General features: G+C 43.2%; 1 protein-coding gene across 18 annotated transcripts in view; it reads left to right on the forward strand.

Annotated features, from left to right (window-relative positions):
- The first annotated feature begins 6475 nt into the window (after window positions 1-6475).
- The window catches only part of LOC101079333 (peripheral-type benzodiazepine receptor-associated protein 1-like), a 36570-nt gene continuing 24610 nt past the window's right edge, over window positions 6476-18435 (forward strand). For 10 of the 18 annotated variants that reach the window (XM_029848764.1, XM_029848772.1, XM_029848773.1 and 7 more), the window contains exons 1-8: window positions 6476-6661; window positions 7315-8280; window positions 8848-8856; window positions 10689-10943; window positions 15318-15425; window positions 15602-15730; window positions 17457-17633; window positions 18042-18221. In XM_029848764.1, the coding sequence (XP_029704624.1) occupies window positions 7456-8280; window positions 8848-8856; window positions 10689-10943; window positions 15318-15425; window positions 15602-15730; window positions 17457-17633; window positions 18042-18221 (1683 nt within the window). In that variant the 5' untranslated portion in view covers window positions 6476-6661; window positions 7315-7455. The other 8 variants (XM_029848770.1, XM_029848765.1, XM_029848768.1 and 5 more) reach the window with 8 other exon arrangements.

The following is an 18435-nucleotide window of genomic DNA, read 5'->3' on the forward strand; positions in this document are numbered from 1 at the left end:
CATCCTCCCCCAGGGAAGGCCACCAAAACCTCTGCTTCAGCAGACCCGCCGTCCGACGTGCTCCAGGATAGCAGGCCAGTCAAGACGCGTGGGCCCACTCCAGGACCTCAGCCCTGAGAGAGTCAGGCATGAAGAGCCGGTTGTTGGGGCAGGTGCTAGGCCCAGGTTGATTGGCAGCTGCCCTCTGGACTCTCTCCTCGATCGCCCAGGTTACTGCTGCCATGATACACAAGGAGGGAAGAATGTTCTCCGTGGTCCTCCCCGGGCCTTTGTCCTCCATCCCCGCGAACTGTCGAGAGAGGGCGTCTGCCTTGCCGTTGCGGGACCCTGGGCGGTAGGAAAGGGTAAAGTTAAACCGGGTGAAAAACAGTGACCACCGAGCCTGCCGGGAGTTCAGCCTCTTGGCTGTTCGAATGTATTCCAGGTTGCGGTAGTCTGTCCACACAATGAAAGGCAGCATAGCACCCTCCAGCCAGTGCTGCCATTCCTCCAGGGCCAACTTGACGACGAGCAGCTCACGATTTCCCACGTCGTAATTCCTTTCTGCTGGCGTCAAGCGGCGGGAGAAGAATGCACACGGGTGCAGCTTCTGGTCCTCCTGAGCCCTCTGTGACAGCACCACTCCCACCCCCGTGTTGGAGGCGTCCACCTCGACCACGAACTGGCGGCTAGGGTCTGGCAGTTGCAGGATGGGGACAGTCGCAAACCGCCTCGAGTTCCTGGAATGCTGCGTTCGCCTCTGGGGTCCAAGCAAACCCCGTCTTGGTGCTGGTAAGTGCCGTGAGTGGTCCTGCAGTGGAGCTATAATTCCAAATGAAGCGCCGGTAGAAATTAGCGAACCCCAGGAATCGCTGCAGCTGCTTGCGGGACTCGGGGCGTGGCCAGTCCGTGACCGCCGAGACCTTCCCTGGGTCCATCTGGATGCTCCCCGGCGCAATGATGAATCCGAGGAAGGACACTGATGGGGCGTGAAACTGTCACTTCTCGGCTTTTACAAACAGCTGGTTGTCCAGTAGCCGCTGCAGTACTGCCCACACATGTTGCACATGATCCTTGAGCCCCTTAGAAAAGATTAAGATGTCGTCCAGGTACACAAAGACAAACCGGTCTTACATGTCCCGAAGAACGTCATTAACTAGAGCCTGAAAAACGGCCGGTGCATTGGTCAATCCGAAGGGCATTACCAGGTACTTGTAATGGCCGGCCGGGGTGTTGAACGCCGTCTTCCACTCGTCACCCTCCCATATGCGAACCAAGTGGTAGGCGTTCCGTAGATCCAATTTCGTGAAGACAATGGCCCCCTGGAGCAGTTCAAAAGTGGAGGCGACAAGAGGCAGCGGGTACTGGTTCTTCACAGTAATTTCGTTGAGCCCCCGGTAGTCGATGCAGGGTCGCAGAGACTTATCTTTCTTCTCCACAAAGAAGAACCCCGCACCTGCAGGAGAGGAGGACAGCCGGATCAGCCCAGTAGACAGAGAGCTGGAAATGTACTCCTCCATGGCCTTTCGCTCCGGTTCAGAGAGGGAGTAGAGTCTTCCCTTGGGTGCTGTGGTGCCTGGGAGGAGGTCAATCGCGCAGTCGTACGGTTGGTGTGGTGGAAGGGAGGTCGCCCGGGCCTTGCTGAACACCTCGGCGAGGTCATGGTACTCCTCTGGAACCCCGACCAGATCTGGGGGCATGACGTCAGGAGCCGAGGTCCCCCTCAGGGCTGGCGCTAGACAGGACCGGTGACAGTCTGCTCCCCACCCCAGGATCTGCCGAGCCACCTCTCCGCTGATCAGGCAGGCGTCAGCACCAGAATCAACGAGGGCCGCTAGGTCCTGTGGTCCCCCAGGAAGTAGGAAGCGAACTTGGAGTGAAAGGTGGGGTCGTTGAGGGGAAGCAGAAATAGGACAGGGCTTTTGCTGGACAGGTCGCCATGAAATTACCTTGCCCACTGCAGTAGAGGCACAGGTTGAACTGACGCCGCCGCCTGCGCTCCTCCCCTGTGAGACGTGCAGCCAAGCTGCATGGGTTCCTCCTCTCTGGAAGATGCTGCAGGCTGAGGAGGAACTCCCGTCGAGAGCTCGCCTGCCTCCGCGAAGTGTCGCCGCGGAGCTCTCTCCCGCCGACGAGCCTAACCCTCAGGTCCACGCGGGTGGCTAAGTCAATGGCCCCATCCAGCGAGCTGGGGACGTCGTAGGCCACCATTGCATCCTTAATGTGGGCGGCTAATCCGTGTAGAAAAGTGTCCACTAGCGCGGCAGGGCTCCACTGGCTCCAGCTGGCCAGGGTGCAGAAGTCAATTGAGTAATCCGACATGGATCTCTCTCCCTGGCGGAGCGCCAGCAGTCAACGTCCTGCAGAGGACCAGGAGTTCCCCTGCCCAAACACAACGGTCCCCAGAGCCATGCCCGTCCTGTGAGATGTATAATGGTGTACGCTACCTTGGCTGCCTCAGTAGCGAACGTGTGGGGCTGCAGGGGAAACAGCAGGGAGAACTTCACTACGAAGGCGTCGCAGGACTCCGGATTACCCTTGTAGCGCTCAGGTTCGCCAACCCAAGGTTCGGGGCCCTGCTGCAGAATTACAGGAGCTGACGCAGGTACGAAAGAAGCGGGAGGCGCCGTCGGCTGAGCAGACCAGCAGACCAGAAAGCTCCGCGAACGCCCGCTCGTTCGCCTCCGTGGCGCGTCTCGTCTCCGCGGCGACAGTCACCACCGCGTCCTCGTGCTGCTGAAGGATTCCCTCAATCCGTTCCAGTCGGTCCAGCGGGGACGGGTTGTGCGATGGGTTCATTACTGCCCAGATCGTACTGTCAGGCACCAGATGAGAACCCAAATGCGACACACGAGATTGGCTGAACACCGCTTTATTGTCGGAAACAGACAACAGACAGGATTCACCGGGGAGCAAGCAGAACAGAATAGTCGGGGACAGGCAAGGTCGAGATCGAGCAGAAGGCAGACAGAGTTTACTGGGGAGCAGGCTAAACAGAATGGTCAGGAACAGGCAAGGTCGGAACCGGGCAGGCAGGCAAACGGGATACGCTGGAAAGTCATCAGGAACGAAAAACGATCTGGCAGAGAGCAGGTGTGCCTCCGGGGTTTAAGATGAGCGATCATTAGAGTCCTGATGCACAACAGGTGTGCAGGGCGAAGCGGCTCACGGGCATGATTGCCCGCAGCTGTGACACACACTTTAAGCAGAATTTCCAGTCATTTTCAAAAGTCAACCACATCCATTTTTACTGCCAACCTTTAGTTCATTCATGGTGTACAGACAGAAGGGTGGCATTGATATGAAGCCGAGGCATTCATGCTAAGAGCAGTAGCACTTAAGACCCCCTAGGGCCCAAAAACAGAGCAAGTGAAAATTTACAAGGACAAAAATTCCTTTTTATGTACCGCTCGTATTGGCATGCTGCAGTACTGGCAGCAGATGACTGAATGAGATACAGTATATGGAGATTATTCAGGAGCCAGAGGTTGTCATCTTGAAGTTTGTAATATGCAGAATTTCATAAAACAAAGGCAGAATGATTGTTCTATACAGTTTAATCCTGATTTTTGATTAATATTTCGTTATTCTTCCTCGTATGATGAAGTGTTTGTTCATGCAGATCACAGAACAGAGATGCTCAAAGCTGTTAAAACCATGGTTGCTTTTTTCCACATTAGATTATATTTATAACAGCGGAGAGACTGCAGGCCAGTTGTCCTTCAACTTCAGAATTTTTCTATCGGTCCTACCTTTGACACTATCATGTCGGGGGCTCTTTTTCGCCTCTACCAACTGCACTATCATTGATAACACAAACAGCAGTGGTGCCATTAGCTTACGAGCTGGAAAGACATTCATGTGGGGGTTCATTCAATGTGGAGAGTTAATAGTTTCCTTGGTAATAATCTGTTCCAGTTCGCATACAGGACCAACAGGTCCACCGAGGATGCCATTGTGAGAAGAATTATTGTTGTTATTGCTATTATCGTTTAAATGCTATGATGAGTAGATTTAGAGTGTTTAAGGAATGTTGTTAAGAAAAGGAATGTGTGAATGTTTAAACTAAGTGCTGGAGCTGTTTATATAACCAGCACTTAGAGGTATCCTGTTTGATAAGACAAGGAGGTCGTAAAGATGGGAAAAGTAGATAGGAAACAAGGAATCGTGAGGTCCTGATTGACATAAATCTTGTATGCACCAATAAAAGAGGCGAGCAAGCAGCAGATGAGCAGAGTTGACAGAGGAAGCTTGAACTGTTGCTCAGCTCTCCCTTGCAAGGACTCCAGTTGTTTGCGTGATTATACGTGATAATACGACTGTGGTGGGCCTCATTACCAACAACAATAAGGTAGCCTGCAGGTGTGAGGTGAGCCAACTGGTCCAGTGGTGCAAAGATAACAATTTCTTCCTTAACATAGAGAAGACCAAAGAGATGGTTATTGACTTCAGGAGAGGGCCACCACTGTATCCCCCACTGACCATCAACAGTGCTGCTGTGGAGAGGGTGAGCAGCACCACGTTCCTTGGGGTACATATATCTGAAGACCTCACCTGGACAACTAACACAACACAGCTGGACAGGAAATCACAGACGTGGCTGTACTTCCTCCACAAACTAAAGTGAGCACATGTCCCACTCTCCATCATGTGCTACTTCTACAGAGGCACCATTGAGAGTGTCATCACTGGCTGCATTACTTTGTGGTATGGAGGCTGCACTGCCTTCTGCTGTAAGACTCTGCAACGCATAGTGAATGCAGCCAGTAAGATCTGCTCTCCCTCACAAACATTTTCCACACCCACCATCAGCATTGTTGAGGATAACTCCCTACCTTAATTCATTATATTGCACTGTATGTACATTTATGTGTTTGGCACCTTATTTACCCCTATTTTTGCCTTATTTATATTTTTATTTTATTTTATTCCATTCATGTTTTTAAATTTTCATTTCAGTTTTAAGGAACGATAAGCTGGAGAGAAGATAAATAATATTTCGGTTCATCTGTATGTTCAAAACATAGAGTGAATCGACAATAAAAGTATCTTATCTTATCTATCTTATCTTAATTATTGCTTTCACTGGTTTTAAGATAATCTGCCACTGATCAGACTACTGATCCTACACATTTCTTCATACTTTCTTCAACACTAATTAAATTAGTATTGACAAATCATTTGGAAGAGTTATTCAAACTTTCTACTAAAGCAGGGATCAACCAACAAAAAAATACAGAACAAAACCGTTTTGTTCCCAAGAAACTATATAATAATGAAGAAAAAACAAAAACTGGGTTAGTGAACATCTGAATCTCACTTAATTATATCATAGCACAATCAGTCTATGCAACAGATGTATTACAAAGCATGAACAATGCTCATTGGTCAATTCCAGTGAGATTTTTTTTTATACCCAATTGTTGAGAGGAGGTAAGTTTGTCCATTATTTGGACTTTAAAAACAAACAAACAAACAAACAAACCCTTTAAAACATTTAGGGAGGAGCAGCAAGTTCACTGATCACCGTGGGCTATATGTCACAGTGTCCTGCTAATATTAATTTCCTTAGTTAGGGGGATCTTTAACTTGAGACATATTGTAGTTCTACATGCAAGTAGCTTTGTTTTGGACAGGTAGGTCATGGACACAGGTGATATTCTGTGACATAGGTGTCGACAGATATGACCCAGTTGATGAATATGCACACAACAGGAATTTACCAGTGTTGATTACCAACCTGCAAAGCAACAGTATCTGTGCTACTTTACTACACTACAGTTCTTGATAACCTACACAAAACAATACATAATCATAAACAGTGTTGATACGAGAGGTTTGCAATTCTAAACAGATATGGAAAAACATTTTTATATTTATGATGTGTTCAATATTTAAAGAGTGAAAAGCCCTCTTTTTTCTTTTTCTTTTATTACCATCTCACAGACTTCATGAAAATGTGTTAAATCTATCAATCTTCATGTTGATCCTAACACTGGACATGGAATATTTTCACTCACATTAGTGAAATATACCGCAACTATTAAATGATAGCGTAATCTTTGTTTGACTCCACCCAGTGGTCATGCTCACAGCTGAAGGACCCTCTATGTACGTACATGTGAGATGTTAAAACATTTTAAATGAAACAGGGATAATACTGCTTGAATTCCTTTTATTGGTCCATGTTTTTGTTTATTCTCACAATTAAAACGGTGTATTTATACTGCAACAGTATCCTTTCACCACTAGTAGTCGTTATCCCCCACCAGTTAGTAGCCTAGCTCCATGATGCTCTCAGAAGCAATATTTCAGTTAGTTCAGTGAAAAAGCCAAATAATTCGGAACGAATTGGCAATTGTACTCCGTATATTAAATATTATTTTACAAACTAAATAGACATTGGTCAAAAACTAAAGATCTGATTTAATGTGTCGTGTTTAATGGTGTAATTTTCGAGGCGATCCTGAAGGCGTCAGTGTTCTGACTAGGCAGCATTAGAGACGCTGCCGTCTGACACATAAACAAATAGCTTGCTGCACGGCTCCGGGACCCTTTAACTAGTCCCTGTAACCCATTTGAGTTATGAGAAGATAACTTTCATGACAACAGAACCTTGTTTGGAAGAACAAATCCCCGTTAACGTAAAGATACTTTACCTACAATGTTCAGCAATTGTAAGGTGAGTATAATGTAAATTGTCGCTATAAACTTACAGGTTAGCTATTAGCTAAAATTGCTAAAATGATACGCTCCAGTTCTTGAAGAGTTACTTGCGTTATTTATTTGCAGTGCCCACATTCGCTTTGATCTTTTTTGTTCTAGAAATCAAGCGAACTCAAACGAGCTAATTATCCATGGATAAAAGCCTTCCGTTCCTCCTGTGTAATATGAACCGTGTCCTAGCACCCAATATGGTACCGCTTGTGAGGGTAAATTTGGCAACGTTATTGACAGCTAACGGTGCACCACACTCTGCGATTTCAGTCCAAATTCTCCTGCTGCATCCACTTTCCACTTCATAACTTAAAGCTCCCTTGTCTTTTTTAACAACCATAAAAATCCATTAATTGAAAACGTAAGCTGCTGTGCCGTTGCTCCCCATACACAATTCAGACCAAACTGAACCTGATATTTACTCATTACTGAAACGTGTAAACAGCTTCTTTTTCCACGTTTAGAACAATTTTCCAATGCTTTCTCAAAATTAGATGATTGGTTTATTCTACTAGTTTTCTTATTCTTAAATATTGCTCTGTTTTTAAAACCTTTACTCTTTTATTTGACCATTTTTCTTATCCTCTCACACCCCTTTCAACTTTGTCATCTTTCCAGCAACCCTGTGTGATAATTGCATGCTGCATGTCTGACAGTCACCTGTCACCCACCTGCACCTCCAGGCATGGGCCTTCTTTATTGATTATACATGTCATCTTTCCATGCATGTTGTGATCTGATGTCATCACGAGGAAAGACATGGATAACCCTCTGGCACTATTCTCCAAAAACCTATGCCAGGGCCAGGCAGCCAGTGAACGAGAGCTGGAGAGGCTGCACGCTGATTTGAATGCAGAGAACAATTGGACACAGCAGGGCTTTGTCCACCTCTCTGCGGAGCTCAGACGACTGCGAGAAAAGGCAGAGTATGAACACCAGAGAGCTGTAAAGGAGCTGGCAGCCAGGCAAAAGTGCCAGAAGGACAGGGTTTTTCAGAGTTGCTCACATGAGGTGGCTGCAGACTCTGCAGGTTACTGGTCATTGTGCTTGTGTGGTAGCAAGACATATGCAAAGCTGGAACAGTTGCTGGAGATACTCAATAAGAAGATAGCTGGTGAGCAGCCAGTCTATAAACTTTATAACATGCAGGGATTTGAACTGGAAAAAGCAATATTTCTCTGCCACCTGCTCAAAGCCAATAGAATATTATTACAGGAAAGACGGAGAGTGGGGCGCTCCATCCACAATGTGACAAGTTTCTCAAGAAAGCTGCAACACAAAGAGAGCCTCAACTCCTGTCTGACAGGGCTGCTACAAACCTGCTCCAGGGGCCATCTGCAGAGACTTCACAGTGGTTCACACTTGCCAAAGAAGCAAAGCAATCACAATCAGCAGGAGTGGCCTGTAGGCGAGGACCCCTGCCTTCCTGCCACAGCCTTGGACACCTGTTGGATTAGCTCTCTAAAAATTTGTCACCCACCAAACGTCCCCCATGCTGGCTGGAGCAACCAGCCTCCCAACTGCACCGAGCTCCACAGGTCAGAAGAATTCCCTTCCCCCAGATGCACAGACAGAAACATGGAGGTAGGCTATTTGATATTTCCAAATTCCACACGATTCCCCAAAAAATGTGTCCAAATATATTTTTTCAAATGTATTTTTAGAGTTTAGTTGGGCAGTATGAACATTGTATATGAGAAATACTCTTATTAGACCTCCAATGGATATTACGTACATACCCCTTTTATGAAATTAAAAAAATGCTTTTATTTCTATCGGAGTATCTCCTGTTTTTTTAAGCCCTCCTCACTGCTCAACCACATGATTTTAAATACTGTCCAGTTTTGTTTTGTTTTTATTCCCATCTATCCAGTGTGCCATGGTGTATTCAGGCTCCTGGAAATGTTGTGCCCTCTTAAATGATATTGTATGATCTTCTACTTTTTATATAAGCTCTTTTTCAATATTGATTGGAATGTTGGGAAAATCTACTTTATTTCCAATGTAACAGTCACTTTATTTTGTGGTGTATTTTATTAACATGTCATTAGTTAATATCTGGATATTTCCAGTTTAAAGAATGGTAGGTTTTATTATAATATATATATATAATAATAATTACCATATGTGTGTTTCTTTTGTTTGTTGCAGTGGGCAGAAGTAGGTCGATGTTCTTCAGTCTCTTAGATTTTGGATCAAGTATTTATCCAGAGGAGATTAATAATTGATCACATCTCAGCAAATCTCAACTTCAGCGTTGACCCACCATAACAGTTTCATGTGACATTCTTGACCTAAAGTCTGTTACTTGTATGACAATGTTTCAGCTGAATATTAACTTGGACTGCCAATATCACGTCTACTCTAGATGAGGTTAGCTGAAACAGCATTGCCATTTTTTACAAGTGAATCAGCTTCAATCTCTTTCCAAACTAGGCAGCACATAAATTAGCGAGTGCCTTGAGTAAAAGCAAAGTCTTGAAACTGTTTATCAAACTGTGAAAGACAATCATCAATCTGCTCTGAGTAGCACGCGTGTCTTCTATTGCCTCTGCAGCTTTGCCCTGCAACTCTAAATTTAAGATCAGCCAACATGATTGTCAGATCACTTTTAAATGCCAGGTGATGCAGCCACTGATGATTTAGTTGCTCCATCATCTCAGGACAGAGTTGTGAAAATCTGAAGGAATTTGCCCCACGCCATCATATGGCAACAACTCAGAGTGGCTGCAGTTAGCCTGTTTTAGATTCGCATGTGACAGCCATATTTGAGAAGATCTAGCTCGAATAGAACAAGTGATCTTTGTCACATCTCACTTGTCATAAACGGGAAAGTTAACTAGTTGCAGGAGCTCTGCAGTAATTCATATGCATTTATGTTTGCAAAGATTACTGGCTGGCTGCTCTGTATGTCAATCAAGTGTCACATGTTCTCTGCCCACGCATTTGGGGCACCTGATTTAGACATTTTTAATGTCCATGTTCAAGGCTAAATGGCCAATTTGAATTATTTAGTGCGCAACTGCACTTAAGCATTCGAATTAGCTTGTAATGCGAACGAGTTTTTATCTGCCTGCCTCATACAGCTGACCCTCTGTCGCAGGTTGCACTGCCTCTTGAAGAATCAATAGGCAAGCAAGATCATTCCAGCGTCATCTCCATGGAAACGAGCTTTAGTTGTTGCAATGATTGGGCCGTTTCCAAGCCTGCCTTTTTGTGATAGGCCAAAGCTAGCAGCCCTCCCCACCCCCTTCTCTCGGCAACAATCGCTGTCTTACGGACACATTTTCTCTTCGTCCTCTTTCTTCACCTTTATGTTGATGTAACGAAGATAGAATTAATCCTGTCGTGTCCCGCTGCACTGGGATAAAATGCTTTTTGACAAGGCCACATCAATTAGGATGGAGTCAACATGCCACCCATGTTTTGGCCCTGCTGAGAGATTGGGGCCTGCGGAACAGACCTGTTAGTTAGCTCCCTTTATGTCTGTTGCACCCCTCTTCTTGTTAGCTATTCCAGCTGGGTCTATGTGCCCTTTTATCTTAACGAAAGGTAAGAAAATGTCTGCATGCTCTCTTTCTTTATCTGGACTAAATAGATGACATGCAGAGCAGTTTGTCATGATAATGACTGTCAGTGTGGACAGCAGGACTGTGCATCTGAATTGTATATTATACGTAGTAAACATTAGCTACAACATTCTGAAGAATGTTGTTAGTGATGTTAATGTTTACTAGCATACCCTCACAAGTGGCTGGATTGATGTAATACCTGTTCGGAGATGATGCATTCATTTATACGGCAAAATAAGACATAATCAAGGAATAAAGAAAAAATCAATAAAATTATATTGAGGAGTAACATCTTCATCATTTTACGGTCCATCAGGTGATCCATGTAATACAGCAGATTAAGAGATCTCCATTGTCTTGAAATTGCACATGATCCAGTGTCATTGGTGTAATTTTATGTGCTGTTGGACTGTTTGACAGGGAGTGATGCATGACCTGTGCAGTCGGCTTGAGCAGCCTGAGCCTCCATCTGCACCCACTGGCATGGGGAGCTATCAAGAGGACGAAGCTGTCCAGCATCTGCAGCAGGAACTAAAGAAGTCTGAAGATGACAAGCAGCGGGGGATCTCTGATGTGGATGGTGCAGCCACAAACACGTCAGCATTACTATTAGGAAAACAACACCACTGTCTTTATGCGAACCTGAATGGATTTGAAATGGAGGACAAACAGAAAGTAAGTGTGAATCAGTTTTTGTTAGTGGGTGACATCAAAATGAGCCTGTATTTATTGCAAGTTAACTATAAAAAAGAGGTATAGAACAACAAACAGTATCCTTTTCTTGCTCACTTAAGCCCCGAGCTGCAGACATACCAAACTAGGCATAAAAGTACAAAGGGATTGGGTCTTTTTTGCCTGTTATATCAGGTACATCTGGAATATTCGCTGTTTTTCTTGACTGTTATCTCTCTTTTGGGGCCATGGGGAGCCTATCCCAGCAAGGCATATGGGCGAAGGCAAGTCCAGTCCCTTACAGACTGAGCTACCACCGCCCTATTTGGTGTTTTATTTTGATTAAATGTGGATGACTTTGGCTGACCTACAAGGATGAAGACAACAGACCATTCCATTCCTTCTTCCTCAGTCAAATCCTCAATCACTTTGGATACCAGTTCCATGTGGTCCAACACTGAGATACAGATGCATCACTCTGACCTAGTGTAACCATGTCCACAAATCTACACCTTTGAATATTCCGTTACCACCCTTGATCCACTTAATAGTAGCCAATTGAAAATTTATTGGAAAGCCATGGTGATTTCTCACTGTAAACCACTTTCATAAATACAGAAATAATTTTATTATGAAGCTCTAACAATTCAGGATTAATTTATGTCTTAGAAATTATTATTTCATTCATTTCAGCCAAACAGGACTCATCACTTATTTGTGTATGAGTCTGTGAGCAAGAGACTTTAATGGCCTTAATAATTACACTTGTTTTGTCGTCATATTACCAGTTTTACTCATCACTGATGCCTGTGTGAGGTTTGTTTGCGTGTGACATTAATAATAGGATTTGATAATTTCTCTGTATCAGTAGTAAAAGGATCCCTTACCAGAACACAGAAAGAATCAAACATGGGTCAATGAAATGATCAAATTTAGAAAACCTCACATGACTTTTCTGTGTTATAAATATATTGATCTTTGAGTAATTTGATGGCTGGTTGCTGGTTTGATTGTTTAAATGAAACTTTGATTCACTGACGTATTTCTTTCACACTTTGTTGTTCTTGGATATAAATGACATGAAATAATTGTTATTTGTTTAGATTTTTTTTAACTTAATTTTGATCCCTCATCTCTGTCCTGTTGACTTTTTAATTACTTGAGTTTACTGACTTGGAGTGCCAAATGTAGCTTTCAAAAGCTGACACATAGCGAAAAATCCTGTTTCTTGGTAATTGGGGACATTTTGTAGAGGACTGGGTTTGTATTCATGTTTGGTTTGTGTCTGCAATGTGATCATGCTAATAGATCTAATATATCTGATTAAATGGTCTGTTGTACCAGTATAAACACAGATCCCCAGCACTGGAAAAAAGCTGTCAATAAAAGTTATTCCCAAGGCCTGGAAACGGTTTAATTTTTCTGATCAAATGCATGAGCATTGACTGTTTCCATAAATATGTCACTCTAATGTTGGCATCAATTAATTAATCCTAGTTTTCTTAATCTGCCGTTTAAATTGTTGACAGTGTGATTTTTTTAGTACACATGATGCACTGCAGAAAACTTTGGTTGCAGTCATCACAGTTCCACAGCACATTTCACCATGCAGCTCTTCACAAAAGGCATGATTGTTTTTCGTTTTTGTAGCTGATATTTTGTTGAATGCAGAGTTGGCTGTTGAGCACTTGACACCACCCCTACAGGTCATCACTGATCCAGTTTGTACTGGTGGCTGCTAGCAATGATTGTTTTCATTCATGTTTACTTTTACATTATTTACTTTGATTTTGGTGAAACTGCTGACATATTTTTTCATTTCATTTAATACAGCTATATTGACATGTTAGGTTTTGCACATGTATCTGTGTCTGCGTGCATGTGGGAATGTGCAATTGAGCAGCCATATGGTGGTGAATAATTGATAAACAGAAGGGGAATCTCTGGAGTCTTGGTCTCACATCTCTGCCTGCCTGTCTGTCTGCCTGCCTGCCTGCCTGCCTGCCTGCCTGCCTGCCTGCCTGTCTGTCTGTCTGTCTGTCTGTCTGGAGCAACATTCATCCTCTTGGTGAAACAAAGGTCTGATGTCAGGTTCACTAATCACATTCAATGTTAAACTATTAAGAAATTTGTGTCCAACACCCCCATTGATATTTACTGCAGTATGTGTGGAGTTATTGACAGGGGAAGGGGGTTTTTCAGCACTCGCTGACAATGTTTCTTCAGGGGGGCTTTCCGCTTTATAACAGAGCTCTTGTTGATGAGGCACTGTCTACAATAACAGAAGACAAGGTCAGTGCATCTCTGTTAAAATTGTAACAGTGATTGCAGGGGGTTGAAAGAGCTCATGCCTGTCAGTGACTTTGTCAAGATGAGAAGTTTTATTGAAGCAAATCATCTTAAGTATATTGTGTTGCCTTTTTTGTTGACATTGCACTATATTTTACAGCCCTTTCCTTCCCTTCACATTTGGGCTTTTCCTCTAACCCAGGTGCTCTCAACATGTCTGAAGCTCTAATTTAGCCCCGAAGACTGAATAAATGGTGGCCTGGGCAGAGGCAGGCATGCTAGTATGGATTTTTACACCCTCCGGAGCAATGCTGTAATGGATTTATTAGACTTTCCAAGCTATAATCTGAGGCTTGATTGGATGAGTGAACATAATTAACATTAGACCAATATCATTCAGGTCAAATGCCAAATCATAGTGTAACGTTAGTTGTGGTTTATTAATGATCAAGCATGAAATCTGTATTGGCATGAAAATAATACTTATCATCCCAAAACATGTAGTTCCATTTTCACAGGACATTTGTGTGAAAAGTTCAACTGGGGGTGTAGTGTCACCCTGTTGTCCTGCAGGAGGATAAAATAGAGCCCCCAATCTCAGATAGTAAGGGACCCCATAGGAGCTAATTACCGTAATGATAAATACAGGGGAGGACTGGAGAGGGACACTTCATGGCTAATATGTGAGTGTAGGTGAAGAACTGTTTTAAAATATCTCAGGCTTTCAGCACATTTGTGGTTATTCTTTTCATGGGATCCTTTGTTAAAGTGATACATGAATTTCATTGATCTGTGTGTCAAATCTGTAGAACTCTGCTGCCTTTGAGTAGATATTGAGCTTTCAAGGACCCAAGACATAGTCATCAAAAGAAAAAGCCTTTGAAACATTAAAACACTGAGCATAGAAACATTGGTTTATACAGAAGTAATCATACATTTAAATAGAAATAGTGGGGTTTCTTTAATAGTATACCATGGTTAGATGAACTGCTGCAGCAGACACACACTCCTAATTATGGGTTAAGAATTCCAAAGACCCACTGATGGAGTGTGACAACCATATGATAATTTGTGTAAAAGCCATATGATCATACTGGTTGAGGGGTGATAAGGCAGTCAAGTACAAAAGTCCTTTTCATATCATATGTCATATTTTTGATTGATTTTCATTAGAAAAAAAATCAACCATCATTTAAAACATCTTACAATGATTAAAAATCCTCTTGAAACCTTACAATTGCCCAGTATTCAGTATTTTGTGTTGTGGGGTAAGTGTGTTTTGTAATTGGTAGCCTTTCCCCCAAACTGTCTTTTTTATTATAATTATACCAACAGATTTAGACAGTACATGGGGGACAGCTCAATCAAGCCCTAAGGCTCAGGCTGTCTGACATATATTTGCACATGTCCTTCTGCTCAGTGTACTGGGACCTCTGATAAACAGCGCTGCTGTGGCAGGAGGCCTAGTTGAATTCTGAAAAGTCCTCATCATGCTGCTCTGCTCTGCTTTGTCAGCATGACAACCAAGGCCAGTCTGCTTATCTCACATATAAAGAAGAGCCTCTGGTGTTTTGCACTTGGTGCAGCAGTTCATCCAAGATTTTGATCATGCACTGTTTTCACACATACAGGTGCGAGGCAAATACCCCCAACAGAACAAATCAAAACTGATACATTGATACAAGTTTCAGCTACATCCTGCCTGTAAAAAAACCCTTTAGTTAACAGCAGGTCATTACTTCTGTCTTAAGACAGCATTAAAAACTCTCCAGGGCTCCTGGAGTATCTCTAACCTGCAGTTACCAAACAGTTGGTAACTAATGACCGTGACAAATTTTGGCAGCTTGATCAGTATTTTGAGTGGAGTATTTGTGGCTATTCTTTTTTTAATTTCTTTAATCAGACTATTGGCTATTACAGCTTTCCATCCTTTCCAAATCTGCTTGAGAGTTAGATGTTAGGTCCAGTATATCGCATGATGCGCCGAATGAGATGCGCACTAAGTTAACTTTCAAGATGTTTATTAACAAAATTTTATTGGCTTTTGAGTTACATGTGCAGATCAGCTGTAATGTTCTTACTTTCTAGAATGGCACTGAATATGGGTTCCTTGTGTGTCAGAACGATGAACTCCTTCGAGCCCTTGATGAGCTGGAGAGAACGTGTACCACACTAAGAGAGGAGAATGGCCTGCTGGTAAGAGTCAAATATAAAAGAGGTTCTAGCCTCAGCCGCATAGCCTGAAAACCAGTCAAGACATCTTGCAATTTAATGATTAGATACGATATGTAGTCACCATGTTTTACACTTGGTAATAGGCATAGCCTGAGGCCTTGTCTGATAATGATATTTGTGCTGTGTGGATATTTCAGCGGAAGAGCTGTGCACCAGAGATGGAGGAGAAGGTCAAGCGGCTCAGAAGGAAGAACACCGAGCTGGCTGTTCTTGCTAAAAGACTGGAAGAGAGGGCACGTAAACTGCAGGAGGCCAACCTCAAAGTGGTATGCTGTCCCGCATTTTAACCTCAAAATGCCACTTCTCTTATTTAAGCAATGATGCACTTTTGAGCAGCACTCGTCAGTCAGTCAGTCAGTCAGTCAGTCAGTCAGTCAGTCAGTCAGTCAGTCAGTCAGTCAGTCAGTCAGTCAGTCAGTCAGTCTGTCTGTCTGTCTGTCTGTCTGTCTGTCTGTCTGTCTGTCTAGTTTTATAATAAGGCAATTGGCAACACTGCAGCGAGGAAACGGCACCAGGACCCCTGTGCTGGCGGGGGGGGGGGGGGGGGGGAGGTGCATACATAACACTTTACTGTAACTCTACGAATACACAGAATTAATCACGGTGGCATCTGTTACAATCAAAAATGTTTCTAGGCACTTTACAGATTCCCAGGGCCTGACCCCCAACAAGCAACAGTGGCAAGGAAAAACTCCCCTTTAACAGGAAGAAATCTTGAGTAGGAGCAGGCTCATGTAGGGGACCATCCTGCTGATGGCTGGCTGGGTAGAGAGGGAAGAGAAGGGGGGAGGACAGGTAGAGGAGAGAATAACCAGAGATCAGGGAAATACATTAATTATAACCAGAATAACTAGAGATCAGGGAAATACATTAATTATAACAAACTGCTGGTGTAAGAGTTGAGTGGGTCAGCAGGTCAGCATACAGCTATAAAGGTGGTGATACCTGTAGATGGATACAGAGAGACAGAGGGGGGAGAAGCAGAGAAACTACAAGAAATAAGATCATCACTGATCTAATTGATGAGGAGAAGAGAGGAGAGGCAGCCAGGACCCAGTGGGGTGACAGAGGCCTGTCAGGTGATTATCAAAATATCAGCTGAATGTTCAGTAATGAGCCTTCTTTTGTTTGAAATGAATTTGCTATAATCTGAGGAAAATCTGTCATTTGTTCTTATTCTACCTGCTTCGGTATGTTTTATGATCAAGTGACTGCATTACACATCCCTTCACTCTGTTGTTTTCTTCAAATATGTGGGGAAAGACACCTAAGTTGTTTATGGGTAGGCTCAGTGTTTCCTTCCATGCAAAAATGCAAAAATATATTTTTTCAGCAATAATGACCCACATTACCCCACAGGTCTTGAACTCTACATGAATATCTACTGTTAATTTGTACTTCATGTAGTAAAGGTTAAGGTAACATGTAGTTCCCCTCACTATTTTGAGTGTTGTACATTACAGACATAGGCACATTACTGAAAAATTTTTTAGCAGCACTTTTTTGGGACCGCAGAGGTGATTAAAAGTGGGAGGATGCGGGGTATCATTGGTTATCCAATCACCTAGCCAATACCTTACTCTGGCTGTTGTGTATTCACACATCTGCGTGGTTTAGAGGTTTTATCTGATTAATTTTGTAGACATTTTTACTTATTTTTACTTGACATCTACTGATTTAGGTTTTATCAGAAGTCAGAGCCAATACAATGGTTAACAGAATCAGTTGCATCTTCTTTCCTGTGAAATATTTTCATGATGTTGTATAGTAATCAATGACCTAACCTTTTTTAGTACAGCATTCATGGCTCTAATTTCAAAGCATTATATGCCGATTTTCTTTTTCAAACTATTTTGGGATTTACAATATTTCATAATCTCTTGAACCATCTAAAGTAATTTCATTTGAGCACTTTCTTAATGTTTGTTCATTCTTTTGGTTTTAAGTGTTGAAATAATTTTTATTTGCAAATTTCTTTTTGCTCTCTTGAAGGTAAATTCCCCCTCTCTAATGAAACCTGGGTCAGTTGAACAATACAAGAGGGCGTTTGCCCGTCAACGAGCTCGTGACCTCGCGCAACACGCTGATACACTGCTGTCGAAGGACAAAGAGATTGGTGCCCTGCAACAGCAGTGCAGGGAGCTGGAGGCACAAGTGGGCACCAGAATGGTACAAATAAAACAGTTCTTCACCGCCCAGTTGACACAGCCCACACTACCATATGTTCAGCCATTTAACGCTGCTCATGCCTGTCATAGCCTCATAATACCACTGCCTGCCCTCTGTTGGGTGACATTTGTAGTGCTCATCCTGACTATGACTTAAGGCTGTGTCACTGCTAATGATGCAATGACAGTGCAGGAATAGGCTTTTTCCAATATAGCTGTTTTAATTATTACACAGTGGACACAGACGCTTATGGTCCTGTAATGTCTGCTGGTTTTAATTATTCATGCAGAATTTTGGTGTTTTAATTGTTTGCTATATTTGCAGTTTGAGATTTCTTGTACATTGTATATTAGTGTGAATGTTTTATAATGTTGAATGGATGATATTATGACTAAAGTGCCTTTGTAGGGCTCTTCTGTTTCATCTGGCAGAGTGGAATTTGAGAGGCTTCTCAGAGAGTCTCAGAGGGAGGTGCTACGACTCCAGAGACAACTGTCGGTCACATCATCCAGGCAGCAGGAAAGCCATAGTCCCAACCCTGATCAACTACACACATGTGGGGTAGCTGAGGTGGAGGGAGATGAGAAGGTATATTAATCTTTTCATATCAGGACATGATGCCCTTTACCAGAACACGGAACTTTATTGATCAAATTATTGATCAAATTTAAAATTTGTCAAATTTATTTAACAAGGAACTCTTTTTTCTAAAATACATTTTGAAACAAATTCAAAAAATCCAAAATCTGATGAGGAGCTGGAAATTTTGGGGTAATACAAAAATACTAAATACTCCTTAACT

Source organism: Takifugu rubripes, chromosome 15, assembly GCF_901000725.2.
Source record: "Takifugu rubripes chromosome 15, fTakRub1.2, whole genome shotgun sequence".
Taxonomy (NCBI): domain Eukaryota; kingdom Metazoa; phylum Chordata; class Actinopteri; order Tetraodontiformes; family Tetraodontidae; genus Takifugu; species Takifugu rubripes.